This window comes from Perca fluviatilis, chromosome 24 (assembly GCF_010015445.1).
Source record: "Perca fluviatilis chromosome 24, GENO_Pfluv_1.0, whole genome shotgun sequence".
In the NCBI taxonomy this organism is placed as follows: domain Eukaryota; kingdom Metazoa; phylum Chordata; class Actinopteri; order Perciformes; family Percidae; genus Perca; species Perca fluviatilis.
This window is the reverse complement of record NC_053135.1, coordinates 15,613,573-15,634,807: the sequence shown is the minus strand read 5'-3', so window position 1 is coordinate 15,634,807 and position 21,235 is coordinate 15,613,573. Positions and strand designations below refer to the sequence as shown.

At 39.4% G+C, this 21,235-nt stretch overlaps 1 protein-coding gene across 3 annotated transcripts; it reads left to right on the top strand.

Annotated features, from left to right (window-relative positions):
- Positions 1-1,187: 1,187 nt before the first annotated feature.
- LOC120554251 lies at positions 1,188-11,656 on the top strand. 3 transcript variants are annotated; one of them, XM_039793032.1, is made up of 7 exons: positions 1,188-1,592; positions 1,730-1,831; positions 7,871-8,087; positions 8,289-8,432; positions 10,385-10,602; positions 10,703-10,856; positions 11,509-11,656. In XM_039793032.1, exons 3-7 carry the CDS (start codon positions 7,889-7,891, stop codon positions 11,571-11,573), a joined length of 780 nt encoding a protein of 259 aa, XP_039648966.1. In that variant the 5' UTR covers positions 1,188-1,592; positions 1,730-1,831; positions 7,871-7,888; the 3' UTR covers positions 11,574-11,656. The 3 variants fall into 3 exon arrangements, with proteins under 3 accessions (XP_039648966.1, XP_039648965.1, XP_039648964.1); XM_039793031.1 differs by having other exon boundaries at positions 1,727-1,831; XM_039793030.1 differs by lacking the exons at positions 1,188-1,592; positions 1,730-1,831 and adding an exon at positions 7,223-7,781.
- Positions 11,657-21,235: the final 9,579 nt, after the last annotated feature.

The window sequence follows — 21,235 nt, the reverse complement described above, 5'->3', positions numbered from 1 at the left end:
CAGTTTTATATCTTTATGTTTGAGGCCTGAAATGTGGCAAAAGGTCGAAAAGTTCAAGGGGGCCGAATACTTTCACAAGGCACTGTATAAAAAGTCAGTGGCAGGTAAAAATGTTTGGTGTTTTGGACGTTGGTTATTTTAAGAATGAGGAGAAACAAAATTAGGCATTATAAGTATTTATATTACGAATATGGATCAGACCCTGACTGCTATTGCTGTCCGTAAGCTATACAAAAAAGCGGAAGAGGAGGCTGGCCAACTGAGGAGGCGTGTCCATCAAAAAAGGGCCAGGATGCGGTGGAGGAAGGAGAGGATATGGGCCATAATCGTCCATTTCTCAAGCTTTGTACGTTTGTCTATTATACGTTTTGTTAACCTGTCTATCCATTTATTTTATGTAGACCATTTACTTAGTATACTTAGATAGAAACTAATACAGTCTCATAGTCTTTTTTTTATGTTTGAAAGGTGTAATTGATCTATTTTTAGTGGTAGTCATCGGTTAGTGGTACTTTTAAACTGCACTGGGTGGTTATACTGAGAGGTATTTCTAATATTTAGTTGATTCTCATTTATATGTGAAGGATAAACTCCTCGAAAAATATTACATACAAAACTTGATTATAACATTGGTTAAGATTTATTAGAAGGCTGTTATTTTACCACATTGACTTTATGTAGGTCTACCTAAATAAACTGGCATGGTTTGATATACTTTATATATTTTACTTAAACTGGATTAGCCTACATTCTACATACATAGGCCTACCTGCAGTTTGTCTCCTTGATTCTCAAACATCAAGAGTTTGATTCTCAGTCTGACCGGCAATCCAGTTAGTTACACAAAAATCATTAACCAGGACAGACCTCAACACAAACACACTTCACTGATCATGCTACAATACATTTTGACTCAGATCCTGGGAAGATAGGTGTGATCTTCATCAAGCAATGAAAGTGATAGAAACCTCCAAGTATAAGCAAGCCCCTGACCAAACGGGTCTGATGGTAGAGGGAAATTCAATTCTGGTAGACGTCAATAATTCCTACCACAAAATTGATATTTACGTTGTAATTTATATTTAAAAAAACATAAGAAATACATAATAAATAGAACTATCAATTAACCTTAAAATAAATATTTTTAACAGAACTAAATACCCTTAAAAAGGTATACACAAGTTGATGTTCCTATCCACATTCTTTTCCAGAGCTGACTTAAGACCAGCCTTCAGGCTATCAAGGGACAGCATCAACATGCTGCTCCTGATGCTCCCCAGACAGAAAGCCCATGACTGGAGCCATGAGTTTCAAGTGCTGGTCACAGTCTACTGGCTTGCCTGTGGAGCCGTATACAGGGTAGCTGCAGACATTTTTGGCATGCCACTTTCCAATGCGTGCTGGACTGTCAACAATGTTGTCGGGGAAACAATTACCATCCTCCACAGGGTGATGCATTTCCCAAAACAAGGAGAGAAGGAGGAGGTGGGAGCCGGCTTTGCTCGTTTCACTGGCCATGAGGCATTCCGCTGTGCTGCCGGTGCCATTGATGGGTGCCACATCAGGATCCTTCCTCCTACAGAGCCACAGAAGTAACAGAAAACTTTTTCCATCTCTTCTACTGCAGGGCATCTGTGATGCCAAGGGTGCATTTCTAGATGTTTATATTGGTAACCCAGGATCAGTACATGATGTGCTGGTCCTAAGAAGATCACCTTTGTATCAGCAGGCTCTATGTCCACCAGCTGGGTACTTCTTGTTAGGAGAGGGAGGGTACCTGTGCCTGCAGTGTCCTGGTGCTATCATGACGCATACCAGCAGCATGTAGGAGGTAAGACACTCTCTGTCACACACAGACACAAAAGCACAGCAAATTGTTACGTTGTTGACTTTGAATTACATCATACAGTTTCTACATGTATTTTAATTAACAGGGACACTTTTTCAAAATAAGTCATTACTTTTTAAGGTATTTTTGTGGCTTGACTGTAAACAACTTAAAAATAAATACATGGTTTTAAAGAAGAATATTTTGGTCAATTTAGTCTGCTTTTTTATTGAATCACGAGAAACACTGAAAAGAAGGATAATGGTACAGTCTCCATGCTACATTAATGATAGTATTAAGGCTTTCCTCTGTGTACACATGTCCTCTACGAATATAATTGGCTGTATTATTTGTGTCCCTTTCAAAAATTGAAATTGAAATGTTCATTGTTGTCCCTCTACTGTTAGATCAGATTTATGCCCATGGTCTGAGGAGGAGAGAGGGGGGGGGGCAAGGTGGAGGGTGGGGGTGTGGCCTTGACCAACTGCCACTTTGCTCATTTGAAAGCCATGATGACTCTCTCTCTTGGGTGGGCCAAATTATCTGGGCGGGCAAAGCAGAGAAAGGGGAGGTAGATTCCAGATTGGCCCATCTGAGCTTTCATTTTCTCAAAGGCAGAGCAGGATACCCAGGGCTCGGTTTACACCTATCGCCATTTCTAGCCACTGGGGGACCATAGGCAGGATGGGGGAATTAATGTCAGGGGCGGATCTAGAAAAATATTTACGGGGTGGCGAGAGGGGGGCAGGAATTTTTGAGGGGTGGCAACATATGTCAGATGTATATATACTGAATTTAATCACAGTTATCACAGTTTGATGAGAAATAGTATGTACACACTACAAAAGGACACAGGCTGCCATTTACAAACTCATACAGACAAACTTCATCTCATGCAATCAATGTCCTGCATTTGAGGTTTCATGTGAAACAGTTAATATTAGGAATAAGTGAGTGTGATAGAAGTAAGGGGCATTATCACAGGAAAGGCATTAAGGTAAGACAGAGGTGATGAGTGGCAGATGTGTGAGAGGGGAAGCAAACAGTTTTTGACTGTGTCAGAGAGGCAGCATTGCAGTACAAGAAGAAACTATACAAACTATACGTACCCATGAAGATCTATGGACTGAGCTGTACTAAAGTGAGCATAAATACACTGTGGAAATAAATGGGTCACGGCACTCAAACAAGGTACTGGACATCGTTTTATTGTTTACTCAGAACAACGCACATTCTCCCCATTTGTCCCTCAGTAACTTGAACAATATTTTGTTTAAGTGATGAGGAATACAGTACAGTATATACAATATTCACAGCAGTTAAGGCAACATGAAAGGGACATTTCATGCATGTAAATATGAGCTGCTGTATCAAAACAAAATCAACAAAAAGGCTCACAGAGTTACCAAGGGTATGTTACATCAAAATATCCACAAACCTTAAAAGAAGTCACATAAAAATACATTTTGGTCCCAGTCTGAAAAAGTACAAAACATTTTGAGTAGGTTCATACATGCCGTTTCTGGACAGTTTTACACTGCATATATAAAAGAAGAAACATTAAAAAAACAGGATTTACACTATTTACACCAGTGTCACATTTTAAACTTTGTTTCTCACACTTTTGGTTTTAGTAAAGGTTCTCAGTTGCCAAAACAAAGATATAAACAGAGAAATTTAAAGTACAGATTCTGTTGAGGTCATCATTTTAATAGCTTTGTAAAGGCTCATCAGTGAGCAGAACATGAAGTTGTCATGCCTATAACAGCTGAATGCGGCGATTTCCATGTTGCTCAGCAAAACGCTTCACAAATGTATCTAGATCTAATGCCCTTGTGCATTTTGATTCAATGCTGAGTACAGCCAAACTTGATATTCTCTTTTCTGTCATAGCTGACTGCAAATAAGTCTTTATGAGCCTGAGAGATGAAAAACTGGTAAAACAAACGCTATTTTACACAACCTGAACAACTCATAAAACACATCCTGGTATGGGTCCAAAAACTGGGTGAACTCCATTAGAGTGGTAAGACTCTCCTTTTCCCCCTTTTGTCTGTCTAGTAGTCGCCTTGTCTGATGTAACTCATTTTTGAGATCCTCAATATTTGAATCATAAGCTTCAGCCCATAACAGAACAGCCTCCTCTCTCAAAAAAGTTGGACTTGACGGATTTAGTGCCTGGACACCCTGCATAATGTTACAATTTGTGTTAGAAAATCTTCTTCCTATTTCTCCAATCATGTCATCCAGAACTGGATAGTACACAGAGACAATAAAAGTGTGTTTGCTATCTGGAACTACATGCTGTCCCAAGGTGGAGTGGATGACAGTATCCTGAAGCACCTTTGCTGTCTGTCTTGGCCTCTTTGGTTTTCGCTGAGTTGTATCAATGTTACTTTGTTGACATAAATCAAGTGTTTCACTCCACATTTCCTCAAAAGAGGCTTGACTACGGTACTGGACCAGTGTCTCTTTAAGTGCTTCAATAAGTTCAACAGCCTTAGCATAGTCCACTGTTTTAGACTGCAACATGTCTGATAAAAAATTGGAGTCACTCAGGACCTTTCTGAACAGAACAAGAGATCCAGCAAAATTCAGATCAATTTGAGCCAATATCCCTCTTGCTTCTACAGCTCTTTGTGGATGGTTCTCAGATGCGATCTCTTCAAGCACCTGTGCTATTGCAGGCAACCTGTCCATAACATTGTGACATGCTATGTGCCTACAGGCCAAACGTGTATCACTTAGCTGTTGGAGTTCCCTTGGTGCACCATCAAACATCTCCCGCTGCACTTCGAGCCATTTGTTATGTACATAAGACATGAATACATACAGTCGTTCCAATAATGAGAAGAAGTTTCCTGCATCTGCCACACTTTTCACAGTGTCTACAATAACTAAGTTCAAGCAGTGTGCACTACAGTGAACATATTAGGCATGTGTAGTGTAGTTGGTAGCGATGGTGCAATGCTGTGTGGTGAGGAATCTGCTGACACTGTTTCTTGATTATAAAGGTTTATTTACATAAAAGGAATTCAGCATCAATTTACAAGCCCTGCAGAGCTCGGAGAGGACCTGTTTTCCCAATTCTCCAGTGGTCACTCTGGCTTTCTTTGTTTGAACATGGTATATATTCTATACTGTGTGTAACATAGATGGGGGAGGAAACAATACTTTGAACAATGGCTACAAGCCAACTGGCCTTATTTTGGAGGGCCCATTGATAACGCATCCCAGATGTCTCCTATGGCCGTTTCCTGTGGAACTGGGCTAAAGTTCATTTGGGTTTCTTTGTTACCCAAAGCTTAAATACAAGTCATATAGAATGTGCAGATACACTAAAATGATAATATAATATATAAAATATCTCAGAAAAAATTACATTTGCTCTTTTTTCTTAACATCTTTGGTTTCATCAACAATAACTGAAAACTGCTTGCTCGTATTAACTTCCTGGATGATTTCTTCGTTGACCATTGCAGCCAAGCACTCAAGTACTTCATTCTGTATTGTTTTACTTGTGTATTTTGCATTTTTAGCTTGTTGTTCAAGTCTTTTTTTAATGATGGGGTTATGGTTACCCAGCAGGTCTAACATAGACAGAAAAACATCTTTTTTTTTCCTGAGTCGAGAGACTCCCTGTGACCCCGCTGTGCTATGTTTTCTGTGGCTGTTAGAACTAAAATTTCAGCTAATGTTTTAATGTAGTATTGATTTTCTGTCATCTGCTTCTTTTTTTGCTCATCCATTAGTCCAAACATTGAGGTATTGTTATCCATAATTTTCCATGCAAACATTGCATTTACATGGCCTTCAGATCTGGCATGAGAACAGAAACCACTGTCTTTCATTGTAGCCTTTTTCCAGTTATTATAACCCTCGAATGAGGTGAAAACAGTCCTTGGAGCATCGGGGAGGGAAAAATGCCTACAAGCAAAACAGTAAGCTGCATCTTTCGATTGGGAGTACTCTAACCAGGGATGAGATTTGTGCCAGTCGCTGCGGTAGCTTCTCCTGGCTCCTCCCTGGAGGGTCTTAGGGAAACTCTCGCGCATTGGCTGCACTGGCTGCACTGGCACCTCACACCTGGACTTGGATACGTCTAGAAGATGGAGGGGATAAAAGATTCATACTGAATTACATCTACATTTATTATACAATATTACAACTAGTAAAAGTAATCAATTAGGAACTGTCATTGATTAGTTATAACCATCAGACTGCGTTAACACACACTAACATTTTAGCCTGAGAGAGTATTTTTAGGTTCATTTGTTTAATTTTTTTATTTAATCTGAACAATAGATCTAAAATACATTCTACACAAAATATAAAAACTCATCTCCCCATCTCATCATACCTTCACACTGACAACTTTCCCTAATTATTCATATTCAAGCAAACATGAATTTTTATATTTATTTGAAGTCTAAGCAATGTCTCTTAAATATTAGAGCAAAATGTCCGTCTTTGTCATTTGTTGTTCTTATTCATATGTAAACTTAGTATACTATGCAGCAACAGTTTCCATACCATGTGGACCAGCTCGACCAGAGATTGTTGGTGATGGCCCAGGCACTCTGCTTTCCCTCTCACTGTCTGTTTGTCTCTTGCTTTCTCCCTCCTCATCTTCACCGCTGTGTTCTCCCACCTCCTCCTGTCCCTGGTCGCCTTGGCCTTGTATTTTATCTCTGTCTTTGTCTTCTCTCTCTCCTTCCACCTCTTCTCTTTCTCCTTCCATCTCTTTTCTCTCTCCTTCCATCTCTTTTCTCTCTCCTTCCACCTCATCTTCTACGTCTACCTTTCTCAGTTCATTTACCTATCTTGCCCTTCTCTTTGGTGAGAAAAAACTGCTTATGCTACCTTTCCTCTTTCCTTGACAGACGTTGAATCAATATTAGCTTTTGTAGCCTATACTTTACACAGAACAAACGTCAGACCTAGCTAACTAACATTATATGTATAAGTTAGCGAAATAACGTTCTTCAACCTGATTTTTATCATCTCAAAATCAGCAATAGCCAGCTATGCTAGCACTGTGCTTTCGTTATAATTTCTTTTCTTGATAGATAGTTAATCCGTTTTTACCTCTTTCCTTCTGTGTCTCCTTTCCAAGCGACTCCTGGCTCCCTCGCTTCGCGCCACTCAGTTTTCCAAACAAAAACAGTCTCTCGCCACTCTGCGTCATCTCGTGCTGCATTCGCTGCAGTCGGACATTGGAGATTCGCACTCGTAAATTGTCAAATTGGCCGTAACTTTTAATTCGTTGCTGCCAACTGGGGTGACAGCAGGGGTGGCAAGGCTTTCTTTTAGGGTGGCATTTGCCACCCTATGCCACCCTGGTAGATCCGCCCCTGATTAATGTTAAAAAAAACGCATGAAGTGAAATCTTCATGCCATGGGACCTTTAACATAAGTGATTCTTTTAAACCTCTGAGGTTCAGAGACTGCGTCATCAACGGACAAACCTGGTGGAACATCAATTTTGACTTTCTGTTATCATCCTTCCCCATCTCGGGAGCTTGACAAACAGCTTTAGTAGCTCTCAGGGCAACTAGTTTTACAACTGGTAAACACATGCCCAGAAAGAGAATAAGGTTGAACCTTACAAACACTGACCCACACAATTCAGAATAATCCCCAAGATCAAACCCACGATGTAGCTCCTTAATGCCCAGAGCTGTTTTGTGAGCCATGTACATGACGTCTTAGTAGCATAGATGTAGGAACAGCATTCAGTACCAAAACCATGCAAGTTCCCCCTGTGCTGCTAGCAACAGGTCAAGTGCCATGCAGTTTTGTAGAACCACAGTATGGCATGGTTGCAATCCAGCGTGCTAGTCCCATGGGGAAAGAAGTAAGATACCCCCCCAAATTGGAAATGAGAGCCATGTCACAGAAGATTGTCGACTATTACCCTATGTTACGTGATGCTGATCCAAATATGCCATATGTAAGTAATATTTTTTTATTTATCTAAACCAAAACTGTGGGCAGGTCAGCAACAAGACAAACAACTTATCTAACATTCTTTTACTACAGCTGACCATCTACACCAAAATGTATAAGCAACTCCAAAATATGAGATCCCCAAGGAAGAGGCAGGGCTCCGTACCACAAAGAGGAGTGGCCAAGACAGCTCTCTTCAGTGCACACAACCAAGAAATGGAGACAGATTGGACAGACACAAGCAACTCAAGTGATAATAGCATACTTCTTGAGAGCAATGATGACATCAGCGAGGACAACTCCAGTGCAGGTGTGCAGATTGTGGGCAAAAAATGAAAGGGTGCTGTCGTACAACTTGTTTTTAGTCTAATCATGTAATGAAACTATAGTTGTCCACATTTGTTGAAGCAGAGTTCATGGCTAGGCATGCACTGTGTTTATATCTGTCTGTTTTTGCTTGTCATCATGCTTTTAAATGTATTAAGAATGTTTTCATTATTTCCCAAAAAAGCATCCCCATTACAACTACCCTCCTCTGTGCCAAGGAAGCCAGAGAGTGGGACCAAAACCTTACTGCTGCCACCCGAATCAGCCTCAGGCTCCTCACCCAGGACTGTGATCGCTTCACCAACCACACCTGCAAAGGATGTTGTTGGTAAGTCCACCTCAGCACACCTCTCACCCTCTTATCCATAATGGATAATGGCTTTCGGAGTGGCAAATCAGAGTCTAAACTTTTGGAGATTCAATTTACATTATGGGTGAGGCTATTTGCACCCCTGGTACAATTAGCAGTGCATGCTATTTGTACCCTGGTGCAATTAGAAGTGCTATTTGTACCCTGGTGCAATTAGAAATGAATGCTATTCGTACCCTGCCAGTGCACACAGCAATGTGTTCTATTAATACCCTGTCTGGTACAAATATCAATGTATGCTATTTGCACCCCTGTGCATTTACAGTACCTTGGCATATAGTTACACACAGTTATCCATACTACTCATATATTACACCTTTTTGGAATATTATCGCCCTGACATTCTTACCCTAACCATAACCAATCCCACTCCTCTTGCCTAAACCTAACCAACCCAACCAGAGCAGGCATATTCATCAGTCTTCCCCTACCACCCTGCAAAAAAAATTTCGCGTTTGCGGGCCCTGACTTGTGCAATTGCATGCAAATTATCCAATCCAAAATTTAAAAAATAAGATCACCTTACAGGGGAATTGAACTCCAAACTCCCATATCAAAGGTAAATGTACCAACCACTCAACTAGCAGCTCTTACAGAATGTTGTATAACTGTTTACCACTTGGTTTCTTCAAGCCTCGGTTGCTAGGTAACGGTTCTGTATACAAAACATAGGTACTAACTAACAAACTAACGGTTGTATGCTTTCACTGAAGACATCAAGCGCAACTGTAGTATCCATGTTCCGCTAGAAATTCAATTGTTATAAACTTTAGAGACAAAACTTTGCCAGTTTCTGCGGTCATGGAAGATGAACGTCCGCCATGATTTCGGTGCACGCGAGCAACGTGTTTTTGTTGTTACATCACAGGGTGTGAATAGCTCAGCTGTGTGGCCGAGGCTATTCGTACCGGGGGTGCAAATAGACACTCCGTTACATTATTTATAAATTATTTCCTAAGATTGTGGATTTTGATGAACACACTTTTTTCAGACATAAATCAATCAACTCACTTTGTTCATATTGATGTAAACGATATAAAATTATTGTATTGGCCTTATTTCAACTAAATTCATTGATTTGATTTGGGTCAGCAATTACTTAACGATGAAGCATTTTAAACATTCATGTATAGTTTTTTGTTTGTTTGTTTTAAATAACTAATTAGTGACTAGTTCAATCATTACATATCATTTGTTCAATCAGTACATATACAGTACAGGCCAAAAGTTTGGACACACCTTCTCATTCAATGGGTTTCTTTATTTTCATGACTATTTACATTGTAGATTCTCACTGAAGGCATCAAAACTATGAATGAACACATACGGAATTATGTACTTAACAAAAAAGTGTGAAATAACTGAAAACATTTCTTATATTTTAGATTCTTCAAAGTAGCCACCCTTTGCTTTTTTTGATAGTGCTGCAAACCCTTGGTGTTCTCTCAATGAGCTTCATGAGGTAGTCACCTGAAATGGTTTTCACTTCACAGGTGTGCTTTGTCAGGGTTAATTAGTGGAATTCTTTCCCTTATTAATAAAAAAGCAAAGGGTGGCTACTTTGAAGAATCTAAAATATAAGACATGTTTTCAGTTATTTCACACTTTTTTGTTAAATACATAATTCCATATGTGTTCATTCATAGTTTTGATGCCTTCAGTGAGAATCTACAATGTAAATAGTCATGAAAATAAAAGGAAATGCATTGAATGAGAAGGTGTGTCCAAACTTTTGCCCTGTACTGTATATACTTATTTTATTTCCTTTCCTCCACTTCTAAACGTTTTTTACTGCTACTGTAAGTTTACAAAAAAATAGGGCGTTGTATTTTAACCACGCTTTATTTCCCCTGTGTTGTTGTTGAAGTGTTTACATTGAAATGTCTCAGCTCTGTTTATTATCATTTCAGTCGGCCAGGACAAACTGAAGATGCAGGCTAGGCACTACAGGACCTTGAGCAACATGTACAATAAGCCCAATGCAAAACCCAATCACAACGATGTTGCTCAACTTTTGGACCTTGAGTTTGAGGCCAGACGGGCTTTCATCGATGCAGATGTTACAAGGGAAGAAGACCGACCTGCAAAAATCTTTGAGGCATATCCATGCTTCAAAGATGTTCGAAATGTATGTGTTTTTTTTTTACTACCCGCACTTGAATTACTCTGTGTTCTAAATGTACAATGCATTGTGAATGGTTGAATTACTGTGCACAATGCTGTGTTAGGCAATGGATGAGCTGCGGCACATAGTAGGTGGCACCAACAGAAGATACGTCGAGGAAGTCAAAGGAAGATGGGCAGACTTTTGTGCCAAGGTACAGTTCTATGGTGTGTGGAAGAAAGCCCTGAAACCCCCTTTCCCTTTGGATGTCTGTGGAGGTAAGTTGCTGTTTCATATGCAAATGTATTGTTATTTATACCATATTCAGACCATTCAGTTCATCTTTTTATTCTTTAGTGGCGTTCACACTCGCCCTCTTCAGTGTACTCCCAACCCTTTTCCCCTCACCAACTTCACCACCAAAGAAGCTTGGAAATAGCTGTGAGGCACTTCTTCATACACTCACATTGTTGTGTATGTTCATATTTACAGTAACAATACACCCTAAGTTCACAATCACAGTGCCTCTAGTGTCCCTCAAATGGTGTGTATAGAAAGGAATACCAAGAAGTGTTTTAAAACCTTTGATTAATTAATCCATTCATTCATTCCAGAAAAAATAAAAATATACCACCTTGCAGCTTGTATCAGTTTTTAATCCATCCTAAATTCCTACAACTTGATCAGTCAAACAAATGTTTTTTAAACACATGACCCCCCCCCCCCTGTAAAGTAATTCATATTTATTTCTTCCAGTCTGATCATAAATCAGTATGAGTTTTTAAACGTGAATTTAATTTAAGAGTGTTCAAGTCATTGGTTGCAACCTGATCATTCAATCTAAAAGATATTTTTATAATGAACATGCACTTTCAATACATTTTTATGTCTTCTCACTCTCTACACATTGTTCTTATTATTCTGTTCCAGTCAGGCGAAGACCCTGGCCTGTACCTGGAGAAGCGTCCTCTCTCCTTCCCAGTTCTGCTTTCTGATGGATCAACCACCATCGTGGCTGTGGGTAACGTACCTGTGACCACCCTCCCGCAGGAAGATTTCTCAGTTGGTGTTAATGGCATACTACTACACTTAACGCACTATCCACTAAAAATGTATTGCTAACCGCTCCTCTCTGTTATTCAAACAGAGGTAATTGGTGACACAATCCACGATCAAGATGCCACTAGTGCATACAAGAAAGCAATGGCTCATTGGAAATCTTTCATTGAGAAGTAGCTGAATGTCAAGGAGTATTTTGTCATGTCAGTTGTTCTTGTTATTGTGCCTACAATAGTTTTGTGTATTCCGCAAGCTTATTACAGTGTCCCTTAGTTATTTGCTTAAATTACTCACAGGGGTTCCAGTAGGTTTTACCTCATTGAGGTCTGTATTTCAAAGGATACGTTCATTGAAAAATGCTGATACATAACTGAGAGGGCTGAGAATTTTTTTTTTGCTCTTTTGTCGATTGTGAAAAAAAGATATTCAAATGTCTTTATTGTAAAGATTGATTGATTGTAAAAATGCATAGCAACCCTGACTCACTGCTGATGATGTTAAGTGTTAAATAAATGTTGACAGCGCTTATAAGCCATTCTGGTTGTGATTTCTGTACCATTAAGATGTATATTCTAAAAATAAGGACAGGCTTTAGGTTTTAAGGTTTAGTTTTAAGATGAAGTAATCCTTGTTTCAAGATAAACCAGCTTGCATTAAGACAGAGCTTAGTCATTCTTCACTAATACTGAGTATTCTTTTTCTAAATTGAATGTTTTCTTTTTTTTTTTTTTTTTACTAATTTTCAGCTTAATTTGTTAAAAGTAAGAAAACTAAATATGCAATTGCTTATATTTAGTATATTTCACTTATTTTGAGGCTGTATAAAGTTAAAATGTAAGTAATCTCATCTTAAAACCAGAATTTAAGGGTTATATTTAGTATATTTTACTTATTTTGGGGCTGTAAAAAGTAAAATTTTAAGTAATCTGATTTTACAACCAGAATTTTCGGCTTATTTTAAGCCTTCCAAATACCTCTGTAGACATGCTTATTTCTAGATTTAACAATCTTAATTCAAGAAATCTTGTCAAGTGAAATTATCTTGCTGCATGGACAGATAATTTCACTTGTTTTGAGTACTTCTTCCCTCAGATTTAGTGTTTTTATCTTGTTTTTAGACACCCCTTTTTTGCAGTGTCCTTATGGGGCTACACCCTGCACCTCCTCTGCACAACCAGAAGGGGGCAGTACTACAGCAGCATTGAAAAGCTGCTGGACCGATGTGCTCAGGCCATCATAGCCTACGCCAACCACCAGTTACAAGACAAACATATGGTCTGTACTGAGCAGTAGCCTGAACTGTGAAGTTTGTCACTATTTCACTCTGCCCTTACTCTGATTCATGTCTGTACATTTTGAAGTTTAGACAGTGATTATCAGAAGTATTACCCTTTCTGTCTTGTCTAATCTCTACAGGTGTTATGGTGGCAGAAGCTGCTCCCAGAGCTTTGTAACAGGACGAGAGCTGCCGCAGACAACAGCATCCTGCTCTCAAAGGTAGTCTGTCAAAAGTACCCCAGTACTTTATTTTAAGTTAAAGGCCAATTGACATAGTTTTGTTGAAGGACATCTCATATTTACACAAAGTAATTTTTGACCTGACATCGGCCAGAACGACAATTTGGCTCCCTTTGACTGCAAAAAATATTGAGCAGTTTTGAAAAAAATCTGGACATCCTAACAAGGTCAGGAAACCAAATCAGGGCTATATCCACTGAAGACACTGTAACAAAGTTGGGTTCTGCTAATAATTTTAGGTTTATATATTTAAATACTACTTTAATTACTTTTTAAGTCAACAGAACAGATAAATAGATAAAGGATTCAATATTTTCTCACTAGCTTTTCTCTAGTTTATTTCTGGCAATACAGAGAAGATTTGAAACAGCATTTAGAACTTCACCAGGGTAAATTGTATTTACAGAAGACCAGTGATTAGTTAAATACATAAAATACGACAAATTTAAATATATCGTAGAATAAAATATTTTATAGCAATACAAGCCTACAGATTAACACTATCAAAGGGCAGCTCCACTAAATTTACACATCAAAGTATTTTTACAGGTTACTTGTTGCAAGTCAAGTTGCATTGTGGGTATAGAAGGCACCTGGTTTTCACAAGAAAGAAAACTGCATGGAATCAATAAAAAATACCATATGTCTGTGGTGATGTGATGTTTTGACCGTGGGATTTTAACGTGGCCGGTTTCCATGCCAACAGAGACGCTAGTTGTTGTTGCCATGGAGACGAGCCCCACAGAGTTCAACATTCTACTTCCTGCCTCACCTCTTGACTTGTAGCCAGAGTCACCTGCCACCTGACACACACACACACACACACACACACACACACACACACACACACACACACACACACACACACACACACACACACACACACACACACTGCTGCAGGCCCTTAGCAGTGGTGTTTGAGGACTATTCAACCATGACAACACTGAAAACACAATATGTAATCTCTATGCTGTGACCCGCACTTTGTTTGTCCTCAACAGACAATCATGTAGGTTTTAATACTTGACCAACATTTGAGTATTAAGCAATTAAATTGAACATTTATTCAGTTGCTTGGGTGACATATGCTCTGTGTTTTTAGATTACTTAGATATAGAGAAATTGTAGTAGATATAGAAAAGAATATAATTTGCAGGATACACAGAACAGACTACAGTATATAGAGCAGGTCACGCAGAACAGGTATGAATCAAAAAAAGTTTCAGTTTCCCTTCAAGTTCATGTTTGTATGTGGATATTGCTTTGTAATTCTGACGGTGTTCTCCATTAATATTGTGATGTGTTGTTGTAATGGAATATTCCTGTTGCAGCAGGGGTAAACGTTTCAAAGTTTAGTAACGTGAAACAAATAAGACAGTTGAAACTAAACCAAGTTTAGGTTTTTGTATTTTATTAAAGATATATTTGCAAATAGGAGCAACATGATTTCACAAAAGGCACAGCGGCCCAGTGTGGAGTCAGTTCCCCAAATGAGTAAGTGCGAATACAAACATGAGAATATAAGGAATAATGCTTAAATGTAATTTTTTGCCATTACATTGTCATTTGTGTAACATTTTAATGTCGAGCTTCAATGAGAATTAATTTTTTATGTATTACTGTTTGCAGTCCTGAAACTAGTCCTGTAATTCATCAGATAGGCAGTAATTTTCACGTAAGATTGTAGTCAATAAGCCAGAAAAATGTCCTTAGTTGTCTCTCATGCAGCAAGTACTCATACATTCCTGCTTCCTTTAACCTTTTATTGAAGTTTCTTCCTCTTAAGATACATCGAAGAAACTGTTGATTCCAGCTTATGAAGCGTCATCTGGTAAATGTGAAACTCATGTAACCAATGTTTTGCTTAAGGCTTTATTCATTCACAGTCAGGTGTATAATAGCACCTTTGCACATAGTGTCATTTCTTGTCTTTTAGAAGAGAAATAGGAAATGGTTGAGGGGTTTTGTCGATAATAAATATTTTGACAAACTATACTCGGTTGTTGACACAGATACAGTGAAGTGAACTTGAGATATGTAAACCTCATAGATCAATAGATTAATTATTTAAATCAAAGGAATACTTCACCCTCAAAATAATCATTTTTATATAACATGCTTACTCTGTTACATTGAATTCTTTTCTCGCATGCTTCCATGGTGAACAAAGAGTTTTCGTTGTTTTTGGATTCTTCATTCACCACGAGGCATGTGAGAAAAACACATTTCTTATCAAGAATTCAAGGTAACATGTTGAATAATGGATATATATTTTAAGGGTGAAGTATTCATTTTAGATTATCATTCATGTTTTGTTTTCATCTTTAAATAGTTACAGATTCCAAAGTCATGCACCAGACTGCATGTTTGAAAATGTATGTAAGGATAACTTAATCCGAGTCACCAGCCTCAGAAATAGCAAGTTAACAGCAGCTCAGATTAGAGACCAGATGAATGCCACACAGAGTTCTAGGAGCAGACACATCTCTAGAACAACTGTTAAGAGGAGACTGCGCGAATCATGGTCAAATAGTTGCTAGGAAACCTCTGCTAAGGAGAGGCAACAAGCAGAAGAGATTTGTTTGGGCCAAGAAACACAAGGAATAGACATTAGACCAGTGGAAATCTGTGCTTTGGTCTGATGAATCCAAATTTGAGATCTTTGGTTCCAACCGCCATGTCTTTGTGCAACGCAGAAAAGGTGAACGGATGGATTCTACATGCCTGGTTCCCACCGTGAAGCATGGAGGAGGAGATACAGTATGTAAAAGGGAACTGAGCCTAAAATCTAAACCTCCATGTTTAATACAAAAAACTTTGTGTTGTGGTTGCCATAGAGACGAGCCCCACAGAGTTCCTGGAACTGATGCTGGATTACGGCAAGACATTCTACTTCCTACTACCTCTTGGCTTGTAGCCAGTGTCACTTGCTAGCATGACTCACACACACACACATACACACACACACACACACACACACACACACACACACACACACACACACACACACACACACACACACACACACACACACACACACACACACACACACTGCTGCAGGCCCTTAGCAGTGGTGTTTGAGGACTATTCAACCATGGAAACACTGAAAACACAATATGTAATCTCTATGCTGTGACCCGCACTTTGTTTGTCCTCAACAGACAATCATGTAGGTTTTAATACTTGACCAACTTTTGAGTAGTAAGCAATTAAATTGAACATTTATTCAGTTCCTTGGGTAACGTATGCTCTGTGTTTTTAGATGACGTAGATATAGAGAAATAGTAGTAGATATAGAAAAGAATATACATTTGCAGGATACACAGAACAAACTATAGTATATAGTGCAGGTCATGGGCTGCAGTTGTTGGTGCCGCAGTGGTTACTGCTGGGGCAGCTGTTGTTACTGCTGGGGCCGCTGTTGTTTCTGCGGATGCAGCTGTGGTTAATGCTGGGGCATCTGTGGTTACTGCTGGGGCAGCTGTTACTGCTGGGGCAGCTGTAGTTACTGCTGGGGCCGCTGTCGTCAGTGATGGGGCCACTGTGGTCACTGCTGGGGCAGCTGTTGTTATGGCTGGAGCCGCTGTTGTTACTGCTGGTGCAGGTGTTGTTACTGCTGGTGCAGGTGTTGTTACTGCGGGTAATCAAGCTATACTTGTGTACTTGTGTCTGTATGATGCAGCATCAAACAAACATCAAACAAATATGTGTCTTCTAGTAGTGTGTGGTAAGCCCATGTTGGCATCTCATGAAACACATTAGAATATTTGTACTTCATCATTACAGAAAATTATTTTCATCACAGGGCAATTGTGAAGAGTTGTGACAATGAATACCATGTTGCACATGTGATAATAAATACACTTGAATAAACATTATTTTTTTTTATTTCATTTATTCACTTTTTTTTTATCTTGAGGAATCATTGAAGGCACGTATAAGACATATGAATAGTACGTTAAAAAGGTGGCCGCACCTTAAAAACCCATTACTCATACAAATCAGACTGATCTCATGAAGTGCCCACAACTACTCATTGTCCATATGACACGCCAATTCGTATGCCATTATTGGTGTTATCAAGACACATACTTGCTTTTTAGCGTGTTTATCAATGCCGTTTGGCCTCCATTGATTTACATTACCTTGCGTTTGTGTGTGTTTTGACGCCGTAGCGAGTAGTATGAAAAGGCGAAAATTCACATAGGTCGGTTGGTCGGGGTGGAGGATGGGTAAAACACAGGACTTTCATCCAGGATAGCAGGGATTGTGTCCCGCGTGTGATGTTTCCTTTCCACGTATGTTCTTTTCCTAAACCCAACCACGTTCTTCTTTTCCTAAACCCATCCCACGTGTGACATTTCCTAAACCCAACCATAGCCTCGCGATAACACCTAGCCTCGCGATAACACGCCACGTGGCTTTATAAAGTGGCGTCATGATGTCATGTTGTACAAATCATGAACGCGGTTCGGAGCCTGATGTCAAATTACCTGTTTTGTGTGGATATAAAAGGTGATCTGTGTTCAGTGGAGGACATGGACCAGCAAACAGAAACAGGTGGAATCAGAGAGCGTCCCAGCTTCAATCACTGCTGTGTTGACCAACATGTCACCTCCAAGAACACTGATGTCCTATTGATCCGTGCCCAGGTGACCAGGGATATAAATATTCTGGTCACCGACTCGTCATCATCATCCACTGCATGCAAAAGTGTCTAAAGGGTGCTCAGTCAAACGTTTGTACTTTAACTAAATAGTTTCATTTTCCGGACGACTGGACTATTTGTGGGGTTCACACAGACACCTTTCACTGTGGTATGATATTAATGGTGAGCCGAAAGCAGTCACGGTGTTGTTGACGTTACATTCCTCTGAAACGAGCAGGCACAACGGTGGTTTCTATACTGACAGCAACGAGGCAATTCAAAGTGCTTTACATGAAACATTAAAGAGCAATTAAAAACGGTCATGATGAAAATAAAAGAGGTTAAAATATAATATACACAAGAATAAAAGTTACAGTGTGTAAGAAATTAATAATTATTCAAATTAATAGGTTGTAGGGATGGGTTTGGGAGGAGAGAGGGAAGGGTTTTATTTTCGTTTTTGTTTAATTTCTGTCAGTGTAAAATATTCTAAATTTAATATAGCTAAATTTAACTGCCATGAGACCAGTCATAATTTTATAGGACATCATAGAAATTGCTGTGCATATGTTTTCGTAGGATATGTAAAAAACAGTATATGAGAATGCTAAGTAAAATAGCAGACAAAAGTAAATGTTGGGTTGATGGCATGTAGAGTGACCCTAGATTAGTTAGAAAAGTTATTTAATATCATTAACCTGAGTCAGGTAAAGACATTTTGAGTGGTTTTAGAGAATGTACTGGTGCAGCCTGGAGTGGTACAAGTCTGGGACAAAAGCACTACTATAAAGCTTCAAACTGGAAATAAATACTGGAAACAGCTGTCAACGTGTTGCTTAAACGCTCTGAGCAATAAAATGCAAAACATCTTCTTTGGGGCATCCATATTGTTTCAACATTTGAGTTAAATCTCATGAAAACACCTAAGGCGGAAGAACGACTTTCCAACTCGTGAAATGGGACCAGTCGAGGAGCACGATGGAATGCACCATACTGTGTGTAGAAGACAAAACAGGAAGAGCTGAAGCCATGCAGCATTGGGCTGACGGTAATTTCTTTATTTATAAAAAACTTGTTACACACCTTTACTTCCCTGAAGCTCTAAACAGACACAAGTACACACAGTCATCACCCAGTAATGAAGAATATGTATTCACACTGGGTATGTAAATGTCAGTGTGCATCATCACACACATAAACATAATGGAATTTATTTTCATTAAACATGTTGTGTATTTTAAACACACCTGCATGTATTTGTATAACTGTTATTTGTGAACTCTCTTATGTGATTAAAATGTTATTTACTACAGTGGACGTCAGTGAAAGACATTTTAGCAATTTAATGATGAATATAAGGGGTCATGTTAACCCTTGTGTGGTCCTTCGGGTCCCAGTGACCCGAAGGACAACACAAGGATTATGTACTTCCCTTTACAAGAAACAGGGTTTAGAGAGCAATTCTCAACAAAGTAAAGTAAGTAAGTAAAGTTTATTTCTAGAACACATTTAAACACAGTTTAAGCTGACCAAAATGCTGTACAAACAAGAACTAAGGTGCTGTATTAACCCTTGTTTAGAGAGCAATTCTCAACAAAGTAAACGGAAGTACATAATCCTTGTGTTGTCCTTCGGGTCACTGGGACCCGAAGGACAACACAAGGGTTAAGAGGTTCTCATGTACATTGTGAACAAATGTCGGTGACATGTTGACAATAGTTACAGTTTAGAATAATTGTTTTGGTGATTTGAAATTGTGAATAGTTTGTTGAATTATTCCTATAGTTTGTTATAGGCTGCATGATCATACACTTGATGCTGAAAGAGTAGAGCTTTTGTTATTTAAATCTGCACACATTAAAAAAATAATGAACAACTTCCTTAATGTCCTTCTTTGGTCCACAACTCAAACATATTCAGTTTACTGTCACAGAGTGAAGAAACTAGAACATATTCACATCAACAATCAAATTGGGTTTTTTTTCATTAAAAAATGACTCAAACTGATTAATCAGTTATCAAAACAGTTGATTAATTTAACAGTAGTAGTGGTGGCATGGAATGTGCGAAAATTACATGTGGCTACCACGGAAAACAATGCCAATATTAAAGCTGCGAGCAGCGATGGACGGGCCCTTGCGCATCTGCGCGCGTCGGGGTTACCGAAGGGATGCCTCTCCTTGCGACCGTGCATTTGCGCGGCGCTCAGACGCCGCAAATCGTCAACAATGAAAAGGGAACTCCCCGCCGAGTTCAACGATACCTCACTCAAGACTCTACGTCATACGGTTCATTAGCTGTGAGAAGGGGCGTGGCTAAAGCATAGGGGGCGTGTGAAACCATCGCCAATTAAAAAGGAAGTCTCTGCTCAGTTCGTTGATACCTCACATAAAACTCTACCTTAGATGGGTCAACTTTTATGAAAGGGGGCGTGGCTTAAACATAGGGGATGGGCCAAACCATCACCAATGAAGAAGGAAGTCTCTGCTGAGTTCAATGATACCTCACACAAGACTCTACCTTAAACGGTTCAAATGTTATGAAAGGGGGCGTGACTTAAGCATAGGGGGCGGGCCAAACCATCACCAAAGAAGAAGGAACTCTCTGCTGAGTTCAATGACACCTCACACAAGACTCTACCTTAAATGGTCCAAATGTTATGAAAGGGGGCGTGGCCTGCGTAAGTGGGCGTGGTTATATTATAGGGGCCGGCTCAGTATCACATGTAGACCACACATTCTAAGTTTCATGTAAATCGGATGATGTTTGTCATATAAGGCGCATTTCCTGTTGCCAGCGGGGGGCGCTATCACCAAAAGTCAATTTTGGTCTGTAGATGTCCTCAGGCCTGGACCCTTGTGATTCGTGAGAAATTTTGGGCAGATACGACAACTACTTCTTTGTTCATCGCTAAACGCTCAAAATGGCCGCCACGCCCACACCGTCTGATGAAAAGTTTTTCTTTTAATAACTTTTCATCGTTAAGGTGTTGGGATGGTACAGACCAAGTTTGAAGTCCATCGGATGAAATCTCTAGGAGGAGTTCGTTAAAGTATAGCACCTTGACTTTTAGGCCTACTTCCTGTTGCCACTAGGGGGCGCTATGACTTTAAGTAAATATCAGCCTTTATTTGTCCTCAGGGTTGGACTCTTATGAATCCTGAAAACTTTCGAGCCAGTTGGACAATGTACACTCGAGTTAAACCCACTTCCTGTTTCGGCGGCAAAACGCACAATTGGCCGCCCCGCCACGGCCACGCCCTATTACGAAAAGTTTTTCTTTTAACAACTTTTTATTTTTAACATCTTAAGATGGCACAGACCGAGTTTGAAGTTGATGGGATGAAATCTCTAGGAGGAGTTCGTTAAAGTACGACGTGGAAATGGCCAAAATCGCACTAATTTTGAACTTTGAAATCAAAATGGCGGACT

Coding starts and splice junctions, on each gene's coding strand:
- LOC120554251 (XM_039793030.1), top strand. CDS start 7,578: ATGCAAGTTCCCCCTGTGCTGCTAGCAACAGGTCAAGTGCCATGCAGT. Junction 8,088..8,288: donor CGAGGACAACTCCAGTGCAG/GTGTGCAGATTG, acceptor TTCCCAAAAAAG/CATCCCCATTACAACTACCC. Junction 8,433..10,384: donor ACCTGCAAAGGATGTTGTTG/GTAAGTCCACCT, acceptor TTATCATTTCAG/TCGGCCAGGACAAACTGAAG.